General features: G+C 44.7%; 1 protein-coding gene and 1 long non-coding RNA gene across 9 annotated transcripts in view; one reads left to right on the top strand and one right to left on the bottom strand.

Annotated features, from left to right (window-relative positions):
- Nucleotides 1-18,726, bottom strand: part of GPATCH8 (G-patch domain containing 8) — an 81,073-nt gene that overhangs the window by 6,144 nt on the left and 56,203 nt on the right. For all 8 annotated transcript variants that reach the window (XM_079949252.1, XM_079949253.1, XM_079949257.1 and 5 more), the window contains 4 exons: nucleotides 18,439-18,506; nucleotides 16,034-16,120; nucleotides 15,041-15,184; nucleotides 594-724 (listed from right to left, as the gene is read on the bottom strand). In XM_079949252.1, coding sequence (XP_079805378.1) covers nucleotides 594-724; nucleotides 15,041-15,184; nucleotides 16,034-16,120; nucleotides 18,439-18,506 — 430 coding nt within the window. The remainder of the gene's footprint in view (nucleotides 1-593; nucleotides 725-15,040; nucleotides 15,185-16,033; nucleotides 16,121-18,438; nucleotides 18,507-18,726) is intronic.
- Nucleotides 8,547-9,126, top strand: LOC307201204. Its single transcript, XR_013832645.1, has 2 exons — nucleotides 8,547-8,630; nucleotides 8,782-9,126. It is a non-coding gene; the product is annotated as an uncharacterized lncRNA (long non-coding RNA).

Here is an 18,726-nt window from a genome sequence, read left to right as displayed (position 1 = left end):
TTACCCATGCCTATTCAACCTCTCACTAATTTCCTGGAATTGCTTTGAAAGCTAACAGTATGTCCAGGAACAAAGTTTTAATCTACACTTCCACTGTATTGTATGCGGAATAATTCATGTGCTCCAACCAGCACATCCTTGACAGAATTCAAGTATTTGTGATTTTTTTTATAAAAAAGGTGTCTTAAGATTCAAGCCTTCCTGGTTATATAGAAGAATCAAGACGAAAACATCGCAAGGTTTTGATGCACACAAGTAAGGGCTGCCTCATCCATTTCAGGCCTGAAGCTTTTCCCAACTCAGATCCTGTTCACTAGAGCAGTTAGTTCAATTAAATCTGTCTCCCTCCACTCACATAACACACATAACCAAAATCTGTTCCTGGTGAAGAGGGGGAATGGAGAATCGAACTTGCGGACTGGCCACTGGTGAGCTAAGCATTCCTCATGGGGGCAGGCATAATAAATTATGTTTTACAAAAATCTGAAGAATAACTTGCTATTCAGTGTGTTAAAAACAGCCTGAATAAAAGGGGAAGTCAATTGTATGTTTAACTTAACTAACTTGCTGGCACAAGGAGCCCATTCACTTACCATTCAGGTTGCTTCCTCTGCTCAGCCAACTCGTGGAGACGACGGAGGGCTTTCTCCTGCTTCCTCTCATCTTTCCGGGATCTCGAGGAAACATTGCGAGCAAACTCCCTTTGCTTGAGATCCTTCAACCTCTGTAGCAAAGCAAGAGAAAAGGAAAATAGAAGGGAATAAGATGGAACGGTGAACCTTTTCAAGTATTTCCAAAAGAGTTTCCCAGCTGGCCATCCTTAACCCATTCCACGCCATTTGACCAGGGGTGGGTAACCAGCAGCTCTCCTAATCTTGTTGGAATTCAACTCACACCAGCCCCAGCCAGCACGGCCATCGGGGATGATGGGAGCTGTAATCCAGCAGCATCTGGAGAGCCATAGGTTTCCCACCTGTGCACTAGACAATTTAGAGGCACTCCCTGAACTCACTGATATAGAGCACATCCTTTCCATGTAGAAGGTCCCAGATGCAGTCCCTGGCATCTCCAGATAAGAGGGCTTGGAAAGATCTCTGCCCAAGACCGTGAACACTCTAAGTAGACAATACTGAGCTAGATAGTTCAGTGGTCTAACTTAATAGCAGACCATATAGTCACAGGGTGGGCTCACTAAAAGTCTCCAAAGAGTAGCCATTTTAGAGTGTAAGCAAGAAGCATTGAAGCACTTCTGAGAAAGGATTAAGAGAGGAAGAAGATACTATATTTAGGTATACAAGAGCAGTAGGGAGGAACAGTTCTATCTCCCTATACAATCTAGGATGCTTAGAATTGCAGGTTCCTTTTCAGAGGAAAACTGGCGGAAAAAGCTTAAGGGCTAAATTTGTTAACCAACCTTGCTGCGAAATCCCAGTGACTGAACAAAGACTGGGAGTGGGGTGCTCTTGCTACAGCAAGCATTGAAACCCATCTGATTGTGTCTGGTGACACAGCAATTGTTTAAATATTGCAATTGTTTTTAGGCTTAGCATATGTCAAATTGTGCTCTTTGCAGCCACAGCTACCCGTCCCCTCCCACACGCATCCATCCATAGCAGAAAGCAGGAAGAAAGTTTTGCCCCAGCAACTAAATGCATCAGGTGAAGAATACGCCCTTAGAAAGAATCGGCTTATATGGACTTGTCCCCGGCCACAATACGGAAGCTGCGGCTTTGGCACAGAACTCTCGAGTTTTTGCCCCTAGCCCAGAGCAGACTCAAGTCTAGCATTACTCCGCTGAAAATGGACACCACTTTGAATGAGATGAGATGATGCAGGGAGGGGAGGTGATGGGTTCTCCAAAACTAGTAAGACATCATTGAATGGGGTTATGGTTTCACTGAACTGAGAGTGGAAGAAGAGGAGCGGAATGCATAGCTACGTTCTCAGACATGCACACAGAAAGACAGAGCTACAGACACTAGTAGGAAAAAAAACTCACTCTTATGATCTGGCCTCCATAATATGCTTTCATTATATCAGTTGACAATATCATATCATGAGTGGGGGGGGGAGGTAAAAAAAAATACATGAGAGCAGAAGAGAGAGAGAAAGAAAAAAAGGGCAACCATTACTAACATCAATGCTCAGAATATCTGCAAGCTTATTCTATTGGATATGGAACTGGTTCACAGCTAAGAAGGCACAGAGGAACAGCACTCTCATCAAGTAGGATAATACTAATAACTTTGCCAGGACAAATAAGCTGGGGTGGGTCACTACATAGTCAAACACTGGTTCTACGAGGCTGCCTTGAGCGGAGAAGAGGAGAGAAAACACAAAACAAGTAAGTATCCCTGTAATGTGAAAGGAGCAGCATTTATAGCTGGGACATGGAATCTGGGGCCCTCCAGATGTCGCTATTAACGGTATTTATGTTAGAACACAATTCCTATAGTTGCTGGCCATGCTGGCTGGGGCTGATGGAGCTTGGTAGTCCAACAACATCTGACAGGCCATAGGTTCCCCATCGCTGATTTACAGGAAAGGTGGAGCTGGAGGAGAAGCCTTGAGAGAACCAAATGGCTTTCAAGTACAACTATGAAAGTCTGAAATTTCATAAACCGGATCCCTCCATAAAGAACCATTTCCAAGGTTCTTTGGAAGCATTCGTGGAACCAGTTTCATTTTGGAATGAATCCTGGTCTCCTTCAACCCCTTGCATGAACCACTCTTGTAATGTTCCGTTGAAAATGTTCAACATAAGGGTGGTATATAAATAGCGTATGCAAAAACCTCTAAATGAGTGAGTATGCAAAAGACCTCTAGATTTACCTTCCCCTGTTGCAGCCACAGAACCCCCAGATGGGTCAAATCCTGTTCATGCCCATCTTAAGAATACACACAGCTGGGAAAACCAAGTCTTCACAAGAATAAACAAAAGCACCAGCAGCGTGGGAAGACAGCACCAAAATTCACAGATTCCCCAGCAGCGGGAAGGCTCTTACAGCAAGCCCCATGTGCATGATAGAGCTCTGCTATTAAAGAAAATTATAGCCCACTTTAATGATGGGCCATAAGGATGCCTCTTGCTTAGCACTTTGACAAGTGTGGGGAACAAAGAGTGCGACAAGTTGGGCTCATCTGTAGCGGTTTGGCATGAGCTGCGATATGATTATAGCGCTGCATTTATTAGACTGGATGATAGGATAGGCGGGGTTTTTGTTCGTTTGTTTTGTTTTTGCAGAGGCTTGCTTTGTGTTTCGAATTTGCAAGAGCAGAGTAAGACACAAATTTACATCCCTTGGCATAGTGCACTTTTAATACATGCAAGAGGGCAATATAGTTAGCAGAGGCATGCACATTCTCAGGGAACGCCTTGCAATTTGCACCAAGAAAGCCGATTTTAGAAACCTGCATTTATTATGTCCTGCTAGTCAGTGAAAAGGGCAGGTACTCAGCCATGGAGGTTCTGCCACCTGATCCCCTGAATTCTGGCTCAGACACCATTGCTTCTGCTGCCAGGTCACCCTGCAGCAGAAACAACTATATGCTTAAAATTTTACATCTGCACTCCACCTTAATCTGGAATTACGCATTTTACTTGCATTCATTAACACAGGTGAAGAATTGCCGCCAGCCATTAAATGTGAGGGAAGTTACCCATGGTGGTTAAAAGCTGTTGCCATTTACAATAATCCACAAATGGAAGAGCCATGTGGGCTCTAGTGTGCCCAGTTAGATGGGCAGGAGGCATGCAGATCCACTAATTTGGCATGTTTCTTTGGTCTTCACCACTAGTTTTATTTCCCTTGCTGCCTTCCCTAAGCAGCCCTTTAACTTTCAGAAGTGATGAACTGTCCCAGACAGTTATGAGTAGCGCAATAAGGCAGGTAAGGTGCAGGATGAATAACAAGGCATCTGAAACCAACATATTTAGCTTGTGCCATAATTAAAGGCAGTAGTTTAAAACAACTATATATATAATATATGTGCTCAGGTGGAAAAACTTGTTTCAAAACAGTATGAATAGTTAATAAGAGAGGATGAGTTAGCCTGTGATGTTTCCCTATTTAAAATACAGAAGCTTCCTGCTCCTTCAAGTTCTAGACCCCAATAGAGCTTTTTTCATCCTGGCCTCCCCCCCATCCCCCGCAACACCAACTCTGAATACTATCATGCTCTAACTTCCAGCTCTTTGTTTTATTTGCAAACGTAAAACAAATTGTGGGACGCGGGTGGCACTGTGGGTTAAACCACAGAGCCTAGGACTTGCCAATCAGAAGGTCGGCAGTTTGAATCCCCGCGACGGGGTGAGCTCCCGTTGCTCGGTCCTTGCTCCTGCCAACCTAGCAGTTCGAAAGCATGTCAAAGTGCAAGTAGATAAATAGGTACCGCTCCAGCGGGAAGGTAAACGGCGTTTCTGTGCGCTGCTCTGGTTCGCCAGAAGCGGCTTAGTCATGCTGGCCACATGACCTGGAAGCTGTACGCCAGCTCCCTCGGCCAATAAAGCACGATGAGCGCCGCAACCCGAGTCGGCCATGACTGGACCTAATGGTCAGGGGTCCCTTTACCTTTAAAACAAATTGCAGAAAGCAAAACCACCAACAGGGATGCAATATAAGTACACTTGGAGGCAGGTTGAGTAAGGCATCCAGTCTTTTTGCTTCATCTGAATATAAATTGCACTGGCACATCAACAGAGAGAGCTTGTGTTCCCCTTTGCTCTGGCAAGTTCCCTCCACCACCCCAGCTTCCGGTGAAGCATGCAAAGGTAGGGGTGGGCGTCTTCCCTCCCCTTCGCAAAATGTACTGTTCAGGAGGCCTCTAAAGTGCTTTAGCAGCAAATGCACAGGAATAGCTGAGTCCCAGTAGAGGGAGTAGAGGACTGCAGGGAGATTTGCCTGCCAATTCAGTCTGCACCTAAGGGCTTTTCTGAGACTTGCCAGATAAGCAAAACAAGCAGACCTAGGGCAAGAGGATTCCTTTCAAGCAGGCCTAATGGCCTGTTTAGCTTGTTAAATTGTTTGTTCGAGGATCAGATCAGAAAATGGAGCTATCATCATCCCCTGCTCCAGGGAATCTCAGAAGCTGGGAATAACAAATTACAAAAATCTTACTCGGCTCTCAATTTTTAAAAAGCTCACTCAATTCCCACAGAAGCCGACCTTCTAGAAAGACGGGGCAGAGAAAGTAGAAATATGTGTAAGGCATTATTCTCCCAACCTTCAGGGAGTTGGGTGTTGCTGATGGGTAACAATTCTCTCCCTGCCCCACCAATTCACCACTAAGCTTTCTCTTTCTTAGCATTCTGATGGAATTTAAAAATGGAGTTCTCAGCATCCACTTTATAAATGATTTGTAATGTTTTCTTCTTTTTAATGCTTTTGTGTTTCACTCTTTAGTCTTGTTATTTATTGCTATATTCATGGTTTTCTTTTACAGTGGACGCTCGGGTTGCGAACATGATCCGTGCGGGATGCACGTCCGCAACCCGCAGCATCCGCAACCTGCAGCGGCGTTACTTCTGCATGATTTAGCGCTTCTGCCGAAACCCAGAAGTAACCCGTACCAGTACTTCCGGGTTTCGGCAGTCCGCAACCTGAAGCGTCTGTAACCCGAGGTATGAATGTATAAACTACGGGGAGGGGGGCGGGTAATTAAGTGTGGTAGTTACTATATAAACAATTTGCTGCCTGAAACTAAGAGAAAGGGCTGTTTTTGCAAACTCCCAAGAGCAGTGAATGCGCTCTCTCTCTCTCTCTCTCTCTCTCTCTCTCTCTCTCTCTCTCTCTCTCTCACACACACACACACACACACACAGCTTAAAAATGTGGTGCTCGAAGGCTGCTCAGGACAAAGCTTTGCAGATGTAACCATAGCTGCCAATTTGGATGTCTAGGCTGTGGCATCATGCAAGCTTACTGAAGAGGAAGCTCCACTGAACTCAGGAGGACATGCTGTTGAGTAAAGAAGCACAGATTCAGGCAGTAAATGGGCAGACAGAGATTTGCTGGTAAGCAAAGGGGCCCATTAGACAAAGACACAAGTGACATGCAAAGCATACTGTGCTGCCTTTTCTTCCCCTGCAGAGCAAGCCAGAGGCTTAGCAGTGAATGCTCTCTGCAGCCAAGACGGGAGTTTGCTTTTCATCCCCATCCCAGATTCTCGTGAACTGGGCAGACACATCTCCCCACCGCCCCACCATTTGCTGAAGTAGAGGAAGAGCCACTTCACATGCCATTTATGGCTCCTGCTTGCCTCAGCCCATGCAGATGCCAAACTGAGCTCCTCAAAGCCATACATATCCAATTGGTCATTGCGAGAGCTTTTTAGAGAAACTTCACAACCATGTCAGCTGCTGTGTGCTCTTAAAACCATAATGAATTTTCTGGAGGTTTAATTAAACTAAGAGACCATGTGCTTTATAGGAAACCAAACAAATGAAAAAGTATTTTTAACTTCTGCTTGGTAAAAACTGTAAAATGGCTTAGTTTGCACACAAAAGGAAAGTCATTCACTTGGCTACTTGGACTACTTGTCTACGTACACTTACTGGAGAATAAACCCTACTGAGTTCAGTGCTACTAAATTTCAAATAAATTATTATGAATCTCAATACAACTCACAATCAATTTAAGGTGTAAACCTATTTCTTCAGAAGGAAGACCCACTAAAATTATGGTTAGACTGGGCTTTGGAACGAACCTTGGGACAATGATTATCTGGGAAGTTTAGCCACAATTTGCGGAAACCTGATTTCATATGTTTAGTGCAGAAGATAACACCCAAATTAATAACACATGCTCTCATTCTGATTAAACTGGTATCTGCTTTGAAAATGTTGAGTTCTGCCAGAGTTGGCTGGCAGAAAACAGTAGGACGACTGCTGGACCCAAGCTGAAATTGTGAAACCCAGACGGTAGCTAGCTTTTTATTAACCACAAGTGAGTTATCTGAAGTCATCTGAAGAAGTATGCATGCACTCAAAAGCTCATACCAAGAACAAACTTAGTTGGTCACTAAGACCAGACAATTTTTTTTAAAAAAAATTAAATATATTTCCACAAGTGAGTTGTGCCTCTCAAGTGAAATATAGGGCGCTCCTATACATCAGGAAGCAGAGTCCTTAAATAGTTGGCTCATCAACAGCCTGGCTTCCACTAAGCACTGCACATCACATGTTGGGTAAGCCAAAAGGGGGGGGGGGCACCACCTCATCCTTCTTTGCACATTTGGCTAAAGATCACGCCCCGCCCCACCCTGCTCGCCCTCAATACTGGCACAAAGGGACTACAGATAATCTTTAGCTTCTCAACAGTGACCAAAGCAGCCTTGGCATTTCTTCACAGAATCTTCCCAATTGTTTGATCCAGCAATGTTGTTGACATTCCCTGCCTTGTGCAATGGCCTCAGCATATTTGAAGGCTGACATGATGCACGCTGAGACGCATTTCTTCCTCCTTCATACTCGAGGGAGTTCCATGGTTTGGCTTTGTATGTGGGAGTGCCTGGCGGAGCATGCCTAAGTCACATGAATGCACACACTTGTTGTGATGTGAGCACAGAATCGGAAAGCCTGCGGATGAAGGAGCTCTTTCAGAGGTCTGCTGGCTTCCATTTCCTTCCTCTGGCAGTGCTGCTTTTTGTGGGCAATGCAATGCGTGGGCACTTAAGCAATTTCTGAATCAATCGCTGTAAGAAGTGACCCCGAACAACACCAAAGGTGACACCGGGTAGCATTGTATGTCTAGGGAAGAGCTATCAAAGCAACAGAGGAGCAAAACCACGAACACAAAATGTGTTAGAGGTGTCAAGAGTTCTGCTCAAAAGCAAGCCTGTATGCGCAGCCATATGATGCGGGGGACAACTTCCACTTGCAAAAATATTTCTGCTCATTATAGCATGCTAGCAAGGACGATCTGGGCCACAAAATCTAACGGAGCATCGGAAACATGTGGAATGCAGTTCCTAATCTTATCAGATGGCTCTGCTTTCAGGTTTAGGGTGTTATTTGAGGGCTAGAGAGGAAAATGTGGGGAAGCTACATTCCCATCTTTGTTACTGTTCTCTTACCGGGTCTTGTTTCAAATGGAAGTGAGAATCAGAGCCTGCAGACACTTGACAAGAAATTCTCCTACAATAAAAGCTAAAGGTAAAGGGACCCCTGACCATTAGGTCCAGTCGTGACCGACTCTGGGGTTGCGGTGCTCATCTCGCTTTACTGGCCGAGGGAGCCGGCGTACAGGTTCCAGGTCATGTGGTCAGCATGACTAAGCCGCTTCTGGCAAACCAGAGCAGCGCACAGAAACACTGTTTACCTTCCCGCAGGAGCGGTACCTATTTATCTACTTGCACTTTGATGTGCTTTCTAACTGCTAGGTTGGCAGGAGCAGGGACTGAGCAACGGGAGCTCACCCCGTCGCGGGGATTTGAACCGCCGACCTTCTGATCAGCAAGTCCTAGGCTCTGTGGTTTAACCCACAGTGCCGCCCGCGTACCTTAAAAAGCTAAAGGTATCTACTGTATTATGAAACCTGACCCCCAAGCTAACACACTGATACGGAAGGGGGGGCATGCCTTCTTCACCTTCTTCTTCGCTACAATATATCCATTTATTTCCAATTTTCAATGTCAAAAGGGACTAAAATCTATAAAATTCATAGAAAATCAACGTGCCAATTTGCTCAATTTCTCTAGGACTCGGCATGACACCTCCCCTGTCCTCCATAATCCCTCAAGCAAGGTGTCAAGACCCTAATCCTGTCAAATCACTCTGCCAAGCCTTTCCTCCAGGCAATGCCAGGTGACAGACTATGCGTACATGGACCATTGTCTTCTCATCACGGGTACTCAGGATGTGCTTATCTGCGCATATCTCCAGCTCTGCATATTCCCCCTCCCTCCTCCATATGTTAATCCTGTGTAACCCAACCTCTTCTTAATGTATTCATGATGTAATCTGTGTAACCCAACCTCTTCTTAATGTCTTCATGATGTAACTGGGATGTATTTTGCACTGTATTCTGGGACATGGAGGAAAGTTTCAAAAGTTCATGTCACCCCTTTCTCGCTGTTCAATCTCGCCTTGAACCTGTTGCGCAATAAACTTGGATCTTCTGCAGCTTGCTCCTGTCTCCGGCTGAGCTCATTTTCCTCTGCAGGGACCTGCGGACTTAGTCCGACGAGCTGGGTGGCAGAGCAGCCTCGCACCCAGATTTTACCGTAACAACACAAAACTTTGATGACCGAGCAAATATATGTGCTTTATTTTTTATAATAAATTTCATTTGATTAATTAATAAACAAACCTGTTTCAGCAGGTTTAAAGCAGCATAAGGTTTCAGGGCCAGCTACGAAGTCTGCAATTCACCCACTGCTGGTCTGACACAATACATAAGGCTCAGTCTCAATGTAGAGTGATCCTGCCGGGAAAGATGTTGAGGACTGAACTGATGAAAAGTTATTTGTTTTGTTCTCCGCTGCTGAAATGTGTGTCTGTTGATGCTTAGGCAGAGATCATCTAAAAGGTTGAGATTGGTGCTTGAATCATAGGGCAGAACAGGCCTGGCTTTCGTAGCATGTTTTAAGAAGACTACAGTGGAGCCACAATTTGGTTAAATTTGTAGGGAGTAGGAGGTGGGACCTTTGCGTTAAATTAAGGGCCTCTCTACCTTCTCCTCCTCACTGTTCCCATTTGAAGACTGATTTGGAGTGACACTGAGCCCTTGGTTCGTGACTGATTTGGTTTCCCTAATATGACTCAGTCACCCAAATGTACTGAGGGAGAAATTAGAAACCTTTACGGCACCAACTGAGCAGCAATAATTGTCATGCAATTTGTAAAAACCCCTGGCACCAAGAAAATATCAAAGGGCAACATTCAGTAGTGATAGCAGTGAGGTCTGATGGTGAACTGAGGGAACTAGCAGCGAAGTAGGTGGACAGAGATATGAAAGCAAGCAAAGCACATGGTGTTGTGGAGGAGGATTCTGGCATGGGAGGCTACCCAAAACTTACAGGAACGAATGAAGGCATTGACAGTCCAGAACTGGTACCAAGCCAGCATCCCTGTAGAGTCCTCTTCTCAACATGGTTTAAAAATGGGTGAATGAAAGATTCTTTGAGCAGGATTGCTTCTATTTCCTTCCCAAAAACCCCACTCCCTCGAGCAAGAGGTCTGGATGCTCTGGACACTGGCCTGAATGAGTAAAATTAAGCAGTTTCTTCCCCCAGTGGTAACATGCAGTGTTTTCCCATTGTAGGGGTGCAACACAGAAAGAGGAACCCCGGTCGCTACTCAACTTTCTGTTCCATCAGATCATTCTTACAGTCCAAGCACCAAGTACTCTCCTAAAACTGTCCTATGCTCCTCCAAAAGGAAGGATCCCAACCTACAGCTTGAGTTAATTTTAAATAACAGCAATTCAGTGACGAATAAGTAGGTGCAAAGTGTAGTTGTTTTTACGCTCCATTATTTTGAGAGACCACAGGAAAAAATGCACTACAATCTGGCTCCCAGCCTGTCACCATGAGAACAGCAAACTGGGACCAGGTGGTTCCAATACACAATCCTCATCACTAGAGGGTCCTGTCTTTAACCACCTTTACCACACTCATGCCTTTCTTTAAACTTCAAATAAAGAAAATTCCAAGGTCTCCTTGGGCAGCTTGTACTAGTGCTGAACAGCTCAAATAGCTGAAGATGCCATTCCTGAAGTTTAATTCCTTCCTGAAGAGTAACAACCATGTCTTCTCTACCTGGTCATGACTTTTCGGGGGGGGGTGACAGTGACATGGATAACGATGCCATGTTTAGGGGAAGGAACACTATCAGTGAAGGAGCAATGAAGTAAGGTAGTGTGGGTTCAAGGGGCATGGGAAGAATAGTGGGATGGGAATGGAGAGGAAAGCTGAGTGTGAAAATCCAAGTGAGCTGGCAGGAATGCAGTTAGAGCAAAAGGACTGCAAGTAAATTGACAATTTTTTGAAAGCCCTTATCTAATAAAAATAATTCTAAAAAAAGAATCTCAAGAGCCACAGGGGACTAGGGAAGGAAAAGCAGCTAAGGGAAGTAGAAGGAGGAAATACATCAAGAGGGAAGCTTTCTAACATGCTATAAGCTTCCCTAATCAAGGTATATTAATGTAGATTCCTTTTCTATTTCCACCCCCCCCCAGTGTTGTTGTGAAGGCAAGCTAGCAAGCCACATAGGAGCAACATCTAAATTGCCTGTGCTTGATTTATTTCAAACACAAGGTCAGCTTAACTCACTAATAACCAAAGTCATTTCTTCATGTTCCAAGAGGGGATTTGCTCAGGTGCTCGACTTGGCTTCCTTGACAGATTCATCAACAATGAATCCCAAAGTTAAGTGTGTGTATATAAGTGACCATGCATTCCTTCCACAGGCGAAGGTGAAGCTAAGAGGTTGTTGGCTGACATCCACTGCTGAAGTGGACTACTTGCAGGGTCATGAAAAAAAGGTTCTGCTGCAGCAGATCTCCAACCGAACGCTGGTGAAATGCTGCAGTTCAAATTAAATCTTGGCACAGATCATGGTGGGGGGGAGAGGGGGAGGATGCACATGGCTAGAGGAAGAGATGAAAAATGTAAGCCATGAGCAACTTAGAGAGGGAGTGAATTAACAAATCCTCTCACTGACCTGAATTCACCTTTTGACCTAGCATGCTTTCGAACCAATCTTCAGCTCAGCTAACAAAAGGACAAGTGAAGCTGCTTCTCTCTATTTCAGGGGTGGGGACTGGATCAGGCAGGAGGGCCAAATCAGTAGCTTCCACCTTCCTCACAGTCCATGTCTGACTGGTGGGTTAAGTCACCCACTTGCCTATCAACTGACATCCCTATTATATTAGGTGACTTCAATTCACAAGGGCCTTCAGAAACTCATTTCAAAGCATGATCTTGAGCCAATGATTTGAAAAGGGGCTTAGAAAGGCACCGCTGATAAGCCCCTTCCCCTTTTAGCTGAGCCAGGTATTTCCCTGCTCCACACCTGACATTTTATATGACATCAGGTGAATGACAGGTATGGTCTGATAGTCCTCAGTAAGCCTGTGGGCTTGAGGTTCCTCATCCCTGCTCTATTTTAAGGTGTGAAGCAAAAATGCCTTGAAGCACAAATGCTTTCCTTCTTGAACTGTGAAAAAAAGCAAAAGGTAGACACTGAGTTTCCTGATTTCCAGACACAATCTCTCCAATGAACAGTCCCTAGTTGGAACACTTTCTGGTACTCTAAAGATTAGGCTTATACTAACATACATAACCTTTTATTGAGGGTGAAAGAGGAGAGTGCAAAATATGGTCTGAAGCTCAACATCAAAAAAACGAAGATCATGGCTACTGGTCCCATCACCTCCTGGCAAATAGAAGGGGAAGAAATGGAGGCAGTGAGAGATTTTACTTTCTTGGGCTCCATGATCACTGCAGATGGTGACAGCAGCCACGAAATTAAAAGACGCCTGCTTCTTGGGAGAAGGGCAATGACAGGCCTAGACAGCATCTTGAGAAGTAGAGACATCACCTTGCCAACAAAGCTCCGTATAGTTAAAGCTATGGTTTTCCCAGTAGTGATGTATGGAAGTGAGAGCTGGACCATAAAGAAGGCTGATCGCTGAAGAATTGATGCTTTTGAATTATGGTGCTGGAGGAGACTCTTGAGAGTCCCATGGACTGCAAGAAGATCAAACCTCTCCATTCTGAAGGAAATCAGCCCTGAGTGCTCACTGGAAGGACAGATCGTGAAGCTGAGGCTCCAGTACTTTGGCCACCTCATGAGAAGAGAAGACTCCCTGGAGAAGACCCTGATGTTGGGAAAGATGGAGGGCACAAGGAGAAGGGGGCGACAGAGGACGAGATGGTTGGATAGTGTTTTCGAGGTTACCAGCATGAGTCTGACCAAGCTGCGGGGGGCAGTGGAGGACAGGAGTGCCTGGCGTTCTCTGGTCCATGGGGTCACAAAGAGTCGGACACGACTAAACGACTAAACAACAACAACATACATAACCACCATGATTTCATTTTTTAATGGTTATGCTCTGTGCTTCTAAGCTTCAAGAATTCTGATACAACTCAAAGTGTGCTTTCAGCAGTTAGCATATTTGTTGGCAAAATAGGTTTACAACCTCATTTCCTGTTTTCATGTGACATCTGTTTAATTTTGCCCCAAATGACTTGAGGGGCTTCTCTCTCACTCCACAACAGAAGGGTGATGCTGCCACCAGGACTAATATGGGTTGATTAAGCAGGACTGTGTCCTACTCTCACTTTACAAGGTTTCCTACCAATACACACACAGTACTTGCTGGCTCCAACCTTATTGGCAATTTTAGCCGTTTTCTCCAATGCCTGTCTATTCCCAAGAACTACTGTTTATGTGTTTTTTTAAAATCTGAATTTTCAAACCTGAAGCACCTATTTTATGAATATTATCCCCCTCCTTTATTGAAATTCAAAGCAGCTAACAGAAGTTAAAGCCTACGCAAAATCAATATTGAATTAAAAGCTGTAACACTTCAAAACCACAGAAAACAACAAAACAATAAAAGCAACGAGGTCAGGTTGATTGAAGTATCACCCCACTCCCCAAGCCTCAATTTTGGGACCTGATTGCACTGACATAAGTAGGGGTTGCCAACCTTTTTGGGCCCATGTGAGAGAGTGTTGTGAGCACCACCCTGCCACCTCTCCATCCCTTTCCCTCTGCTAGACAAACAGAAAGAGCAAAGGTACATGCATGTGGGTCTCTCTACTATTCCAAGGTGTCCAGGTAAATATGAGATCTAACAGAATCAAAAACAGATCCACTTGCGTATGTCTGATTTTACACAGCGTCCCCTTAAACCCCACTAAATTAAAGCTTCTAGTAGCAAACTGCACCGTAGCAAACTGCACAGTAAAAAGAACTGAATGTATAATTTTCACAGTTTAGTCAATGGAGGCAGGCATGACCTGCAATTTGATGATTGTTGGGGGAAGAGGAAACATGAAGAAAACACGCAATTCTAAGAAGGCCCATTTTTCTGAATCTGACACAGGCATGGGTGAATCCCTGCACATGCCTTCTCTCGCACAAATTTATTCTCCCCCCCTCATCTACCCCCCTTGGCACCACACCTTATCTTTCCTTGCACCTCTGTTTTCTTCCTCCTTTCCCTTCTAACATCTCTGTTGCTCTGCTCTCTGCTGCTCAAATGCCAAACTGAACTTTGAGAAACACAAGGAGTTGAAAGAGGAAATAGGAAAGACTCTCAGAGGCCTCATGGGCACCAGGTCAAGCTCTCAAGGGTGTCAGTGATCTCATGGGCCTCATGTTAATAATCCTAGCCTTAGAACATGAATGCTTCTGAGCATGCCCAGAATTCAGATCACTCCACAAAGTGAGATCACAGTCTTCTACAGTCTCACATTTAGGTTTACACAGGTCAGAGGAGTTTCAAAGGAAACTTGAGCCCCTTCACCTGCTTTTTACACTTTATATCTAATGCAAAAATCAGGCAAACATGATTTAAAAGACCTGGCCAGTAAATAAGGATCATTCTGCCTGTTACAGTTTGCCAAAAATATCAAAATGGCACTAATGATCTAATGAGCTTTCATTCTATTGTGTCATGTTGTCCATTCTACATTATCAAAAGCTTCCAACTGTTTACCTCCTACATTAGATGTGAAAGCCTTCAAGCCTGACATATTTACACAAAATCTATAACTATTTATAACTATATCAATTTCCATAACTCTAAATCCTCTCCCCCCTCCCCAACTTTAAGCTAATAACCTACTACCAAAGTCCAAAACAGGTGCTGTCTTAATTTCCTTCCAAGCCAGGACAAAAAATTAACACTTGATGCTAGGATTAAGTTCAGCTGCAATCATTCACTAAACCATGGGGCATCAAGGCAGGCTGTGGGGAAGATGACGGCAAAGCAGACAACAGAAAATAAAGTCACTGTATGGATAAAACTACTGCCTCTCCCCACAAGAAGATGATCAAACCACATCAGACAATAGGCTGCCCATTTACCTGTTTGTGGGCGTGGTCATAGGAATTGATGTGGTTGTCAAACTCTTGATGCTTCTGGTACTGCTTATCACAGAGCTCACAGTAAAAATTGGCTCGAAGGTCCTCAAGGGCCTTGGCAATTGCCTTTTCTTTGTCCACATAATCCTGTAACAGCAGACAGAGTCTATTACACTTTGTTTAACTAGCGCAACAACAACAAAATGGTCAGGAAAGGTCTAGAAAGCATTAAAAAAGGCCTACTGCCAACAGTCTATTTAGCCGCTACTTTTCAACTCACTGCTAGGCTATACAGTAGTACTTCTGGTTACGTAACCCTCTGGATGCGTAAACTTTGGGATGCGAAAGCAGCAAACCCAGAAGTATTTTACAGGGTTTTGCTGCGTGTGCATGCACAGAAGCGGTCCTCAGGTTGCGGAAACCTCTGGATCCGACCGGACCTCCGGAACGGATCCCATCCGCAATCGGAGGTACCACTGTACTGGTTTTTTAAGCCGCTAGTTGCCATAGGAATGCAGAATCCAAGAGGCCTCTACCACTGGCCAGGCACAAAGGGTCCCTGAGGCTGCACCTCTTGCTACCAGGAAAGATCATCATGGCAAGGGGAGACCAACCCGGCCCCATTTATCGGCCAGAGAAGGAACAGCTGCAGGGAGTTTGTTCCCTTCCGAAGTACGTGAAAATCTGTCAGTTACCTGCGACTGAAGAACTGAAGGGAAGCACAGGCTCTGGCTTGTGCCATCAGCCATGTGATCTAGGGCCACTGGAAGGCTTTCCAGAAGGAATTGGCAATTAAGTTTAATAGTTGAAACTGGGTGGACCTGAAACGCATTCTGCTAGTACAGTGCCTTTGCAAGAACTTCAGCAACCAGTCAATGGTTCACTGATGGATCCTGTCCCTTGACTGGTTTATAAAGTTCATGTCTTGTGCATGTGTGACCAAATGAGTCCGCACAAAGACGTTTCATGCACAGCAGAGGGAATTCATTGGGGTACCTTGTACTTCTGTCTCAGTTCTTCGGTGTCTTCCTTCTCCACTTCCAAGACCCGCCTCCGTTCTGTGGCGTCTTCGGCATAATCAAGCTAATCAACAAAAGCAGAGAGAGAGATCAGTCAGCCATGCATGCACATTGAGCATTACCCAACCAGTCAAGAAAACGTCACATGTAGCAAACATGCAACTGATTCCTCTCCAATGTGAGTCTGCTCGTCCCCACAGTGAGAACAAAACACAAAACAATTAGCTAATATTTTCATGCTGGCGAACCCCCAGTAGGGACACCAGATTCTAAGTAATAGATTTTTGTTTCAAGGAAATTAGTTTTATTTATTTGATTTAGCAAGATTTATGAACAAAACTTGGATGTGGGTGGCGCTGTTAGTTAAACCACAGAGCCTAGGGCTTGCCGAAGGTTGGCGGTTTGAATCCCTGCGACGGGGTGAGCTCCCGTTGCTTGGCCCCTGCTCCTGCCAACCTAGCAGTTCGAAAGCACGTCAAAGTGCAAGTAGATAAATAGGTACAGCTCAGGCAGGAAGGTAAACAGCATTTCCATGCACTGCTCTGGTTCGCCAGAAGCGGCTTAGTCATCTTGGCCACATGACCTGGAAGCTGTACGTCGGCTCCCTCGGCCAATAAAGCGAGATGAGTGCCGCAACCCCAGAGTCAGTCATGACTGGACCTGATGGTCAGGGGTCCCTTTACCTTTACCTATGCACAAAACTAGGAGCCTGACATTAAGGTTTCAATAGGATCAAAAAAGAAAGAAAAAGAAAAGAAAAGAAAAGAAAAGAAAAGAAAAGAAAAGAAAAGAAAAGAGGACAGTTCCCCCCACAATACTGCAAAGTTTAATCCCTAAAAAAGAAAGCAGCATTCAAAATTTATGCCAAACCAGTCTAAGAAATGACTGCATTGTCTTATTCAGAGCCTATTCTGTCTACTTTGGTTGACAGAGATTCTCTGAGGTCTCAGGCAGAAATTTTTCCTAGTACTGGAGAGCCTTTTAACTGGAGGTGCCAAGAAGAGATCCTGGAAACTTCAGCACACAAAGCTAGAGTCCCTTCCTGACTATACTGACTCTGAACTTTTGGAAATCCCAAATTTAATTTTTATAACTGATAGCTACTAAAAATAGCAGCAGAATGAAACCACCATCTATCTGTCTGGTCCCTTTTAAAGCCTTCTAAATGAACAGCATTCACCACACCTAGCAGAAATTGACGCCACGTACTTCTGAATTTCTATGAATCTGCCGGCAATTCCAATGGATGGCCCCGGCTCATATTTTGAGAAGACAACTGTAGCAATTGTAAGGCACTGTGCTAGAGACTGTATGATTTTTAATTATAGTTTTGCACACATGTCATGGACTACCAGAGTGAAGCTTGCGGACCACAGTTTGGGAACTTCTGGGGTAGGATGTTTGGCATCAGCTACGAAGCAGAGAAGTCACCACTACTTCTCCAGTGTGATCAGCAATCAAAATATGCTGCATTCTTCCGACATGATTATAGTTCATCAGTTCATTAGTTTACTTTCCTAAATTTGGCGAGTTTTGCTCACATCATCAACAGCGTTAACTGAGCAACCTTTCCCACGGCACAAGTGTGGGGCAGATTTGTACTTTTTAGGGGATAAGCAAACTTTTGTGCACAAGAATAGTAACAGACCCAATTAATATGTTTGTTAAATGTTCAATTAAAATTTTAATCTGCTGATTGAAGGCTAATATACAACTTTCTTTCCAGGAAAAGAAAAGTGGAGGAGGAGGAGAGAGGAGTCTGTGTTATCAATGTCAAGTCATTCAAGATATTCAAAATCTTCAAAAAGCACCCCCCTCCCCCAAGGAGCTCCATATGTACAGAGGCACTGCATTTTTATTATTGTATAAAGCATCTCTATAGCCTTCCTTGCCAACAAAGGTCCGTGTAGTTAAAGCTATGGTTTTCCCAGTAGTGATGTATGGAAGTGAGAGCTGGACCATAAAGGAGGCTGATCGCCAAAGAACTGATGCTTTTGAATTATGGTGCTGGAGGAGACTCTTGAGAGTCCCATGGACTGTAAGAAGATCAAACCTATCCATTCTTCAGGAAATCAGCCCTGAGTGCTCACTGGAAGGACAGATCCTAAAGCTGAGGATCCAATACTTTGGCCACCTCATGAGAAGAGAAGACTCCCTGGAAAAGACCCTCGTGTTGGGAAAGATGGAGGGGAGAAGGAGACAACAGAGGACGAGATGGTTGGACAGCATGAGCTACCAGCATGAGTTTGACCAAAGTGCGGGAGGCAGTGGAAGACAGGAGTGCCTGGCGTGCTCTGGTCCATGGGGTCACGAAGAGTCGGGCACGACTAAACGATTAAACAACAACAACACATACTGTACACTGAATGGTAGATCACTTACCTCCATTTCCATCCGTCCCATGCCCATGACATCATATTTGACGACAATCGGGATGGGATCTGTCCTTCCTGCAAGAGAAGAAAACCGGTTAGGGGTGTGTTGGGTGGGGTGGGGAGAATGATCAGCCTCTGGTGAGTCGCTTTGTACACATTGGGTTTGGGTTGGTTAGAGATCTTGCCTTGGAGTGCAGAGACCAGAAAGCTACAGAGAACCAAACACAAGCCATTCTCACAGCTTACAATCACAAGCCCGCATATTTCGGGCGCCAGACCTGTTCTGCTTTTAGCC

The sequence above is a fragment of the Podarcis cretensis genome (genome assembly GCF_951804945.1).
Source record: "Podarcis cretensis genome assembly, chromosome: 13".
In the NCBI taxonomy this organism is placed as follows: domain Eukaryota; kingdom Metazoa; phylum Chordata; class Lepidosauria; order Squamata; family Lacertidae; genus Podarcis; species Podarcis cretensis.
Note: the sequence above shows the minus strand (reverse complement) of the source record. Positions and strands in the feature narration are given on the sequence as shown.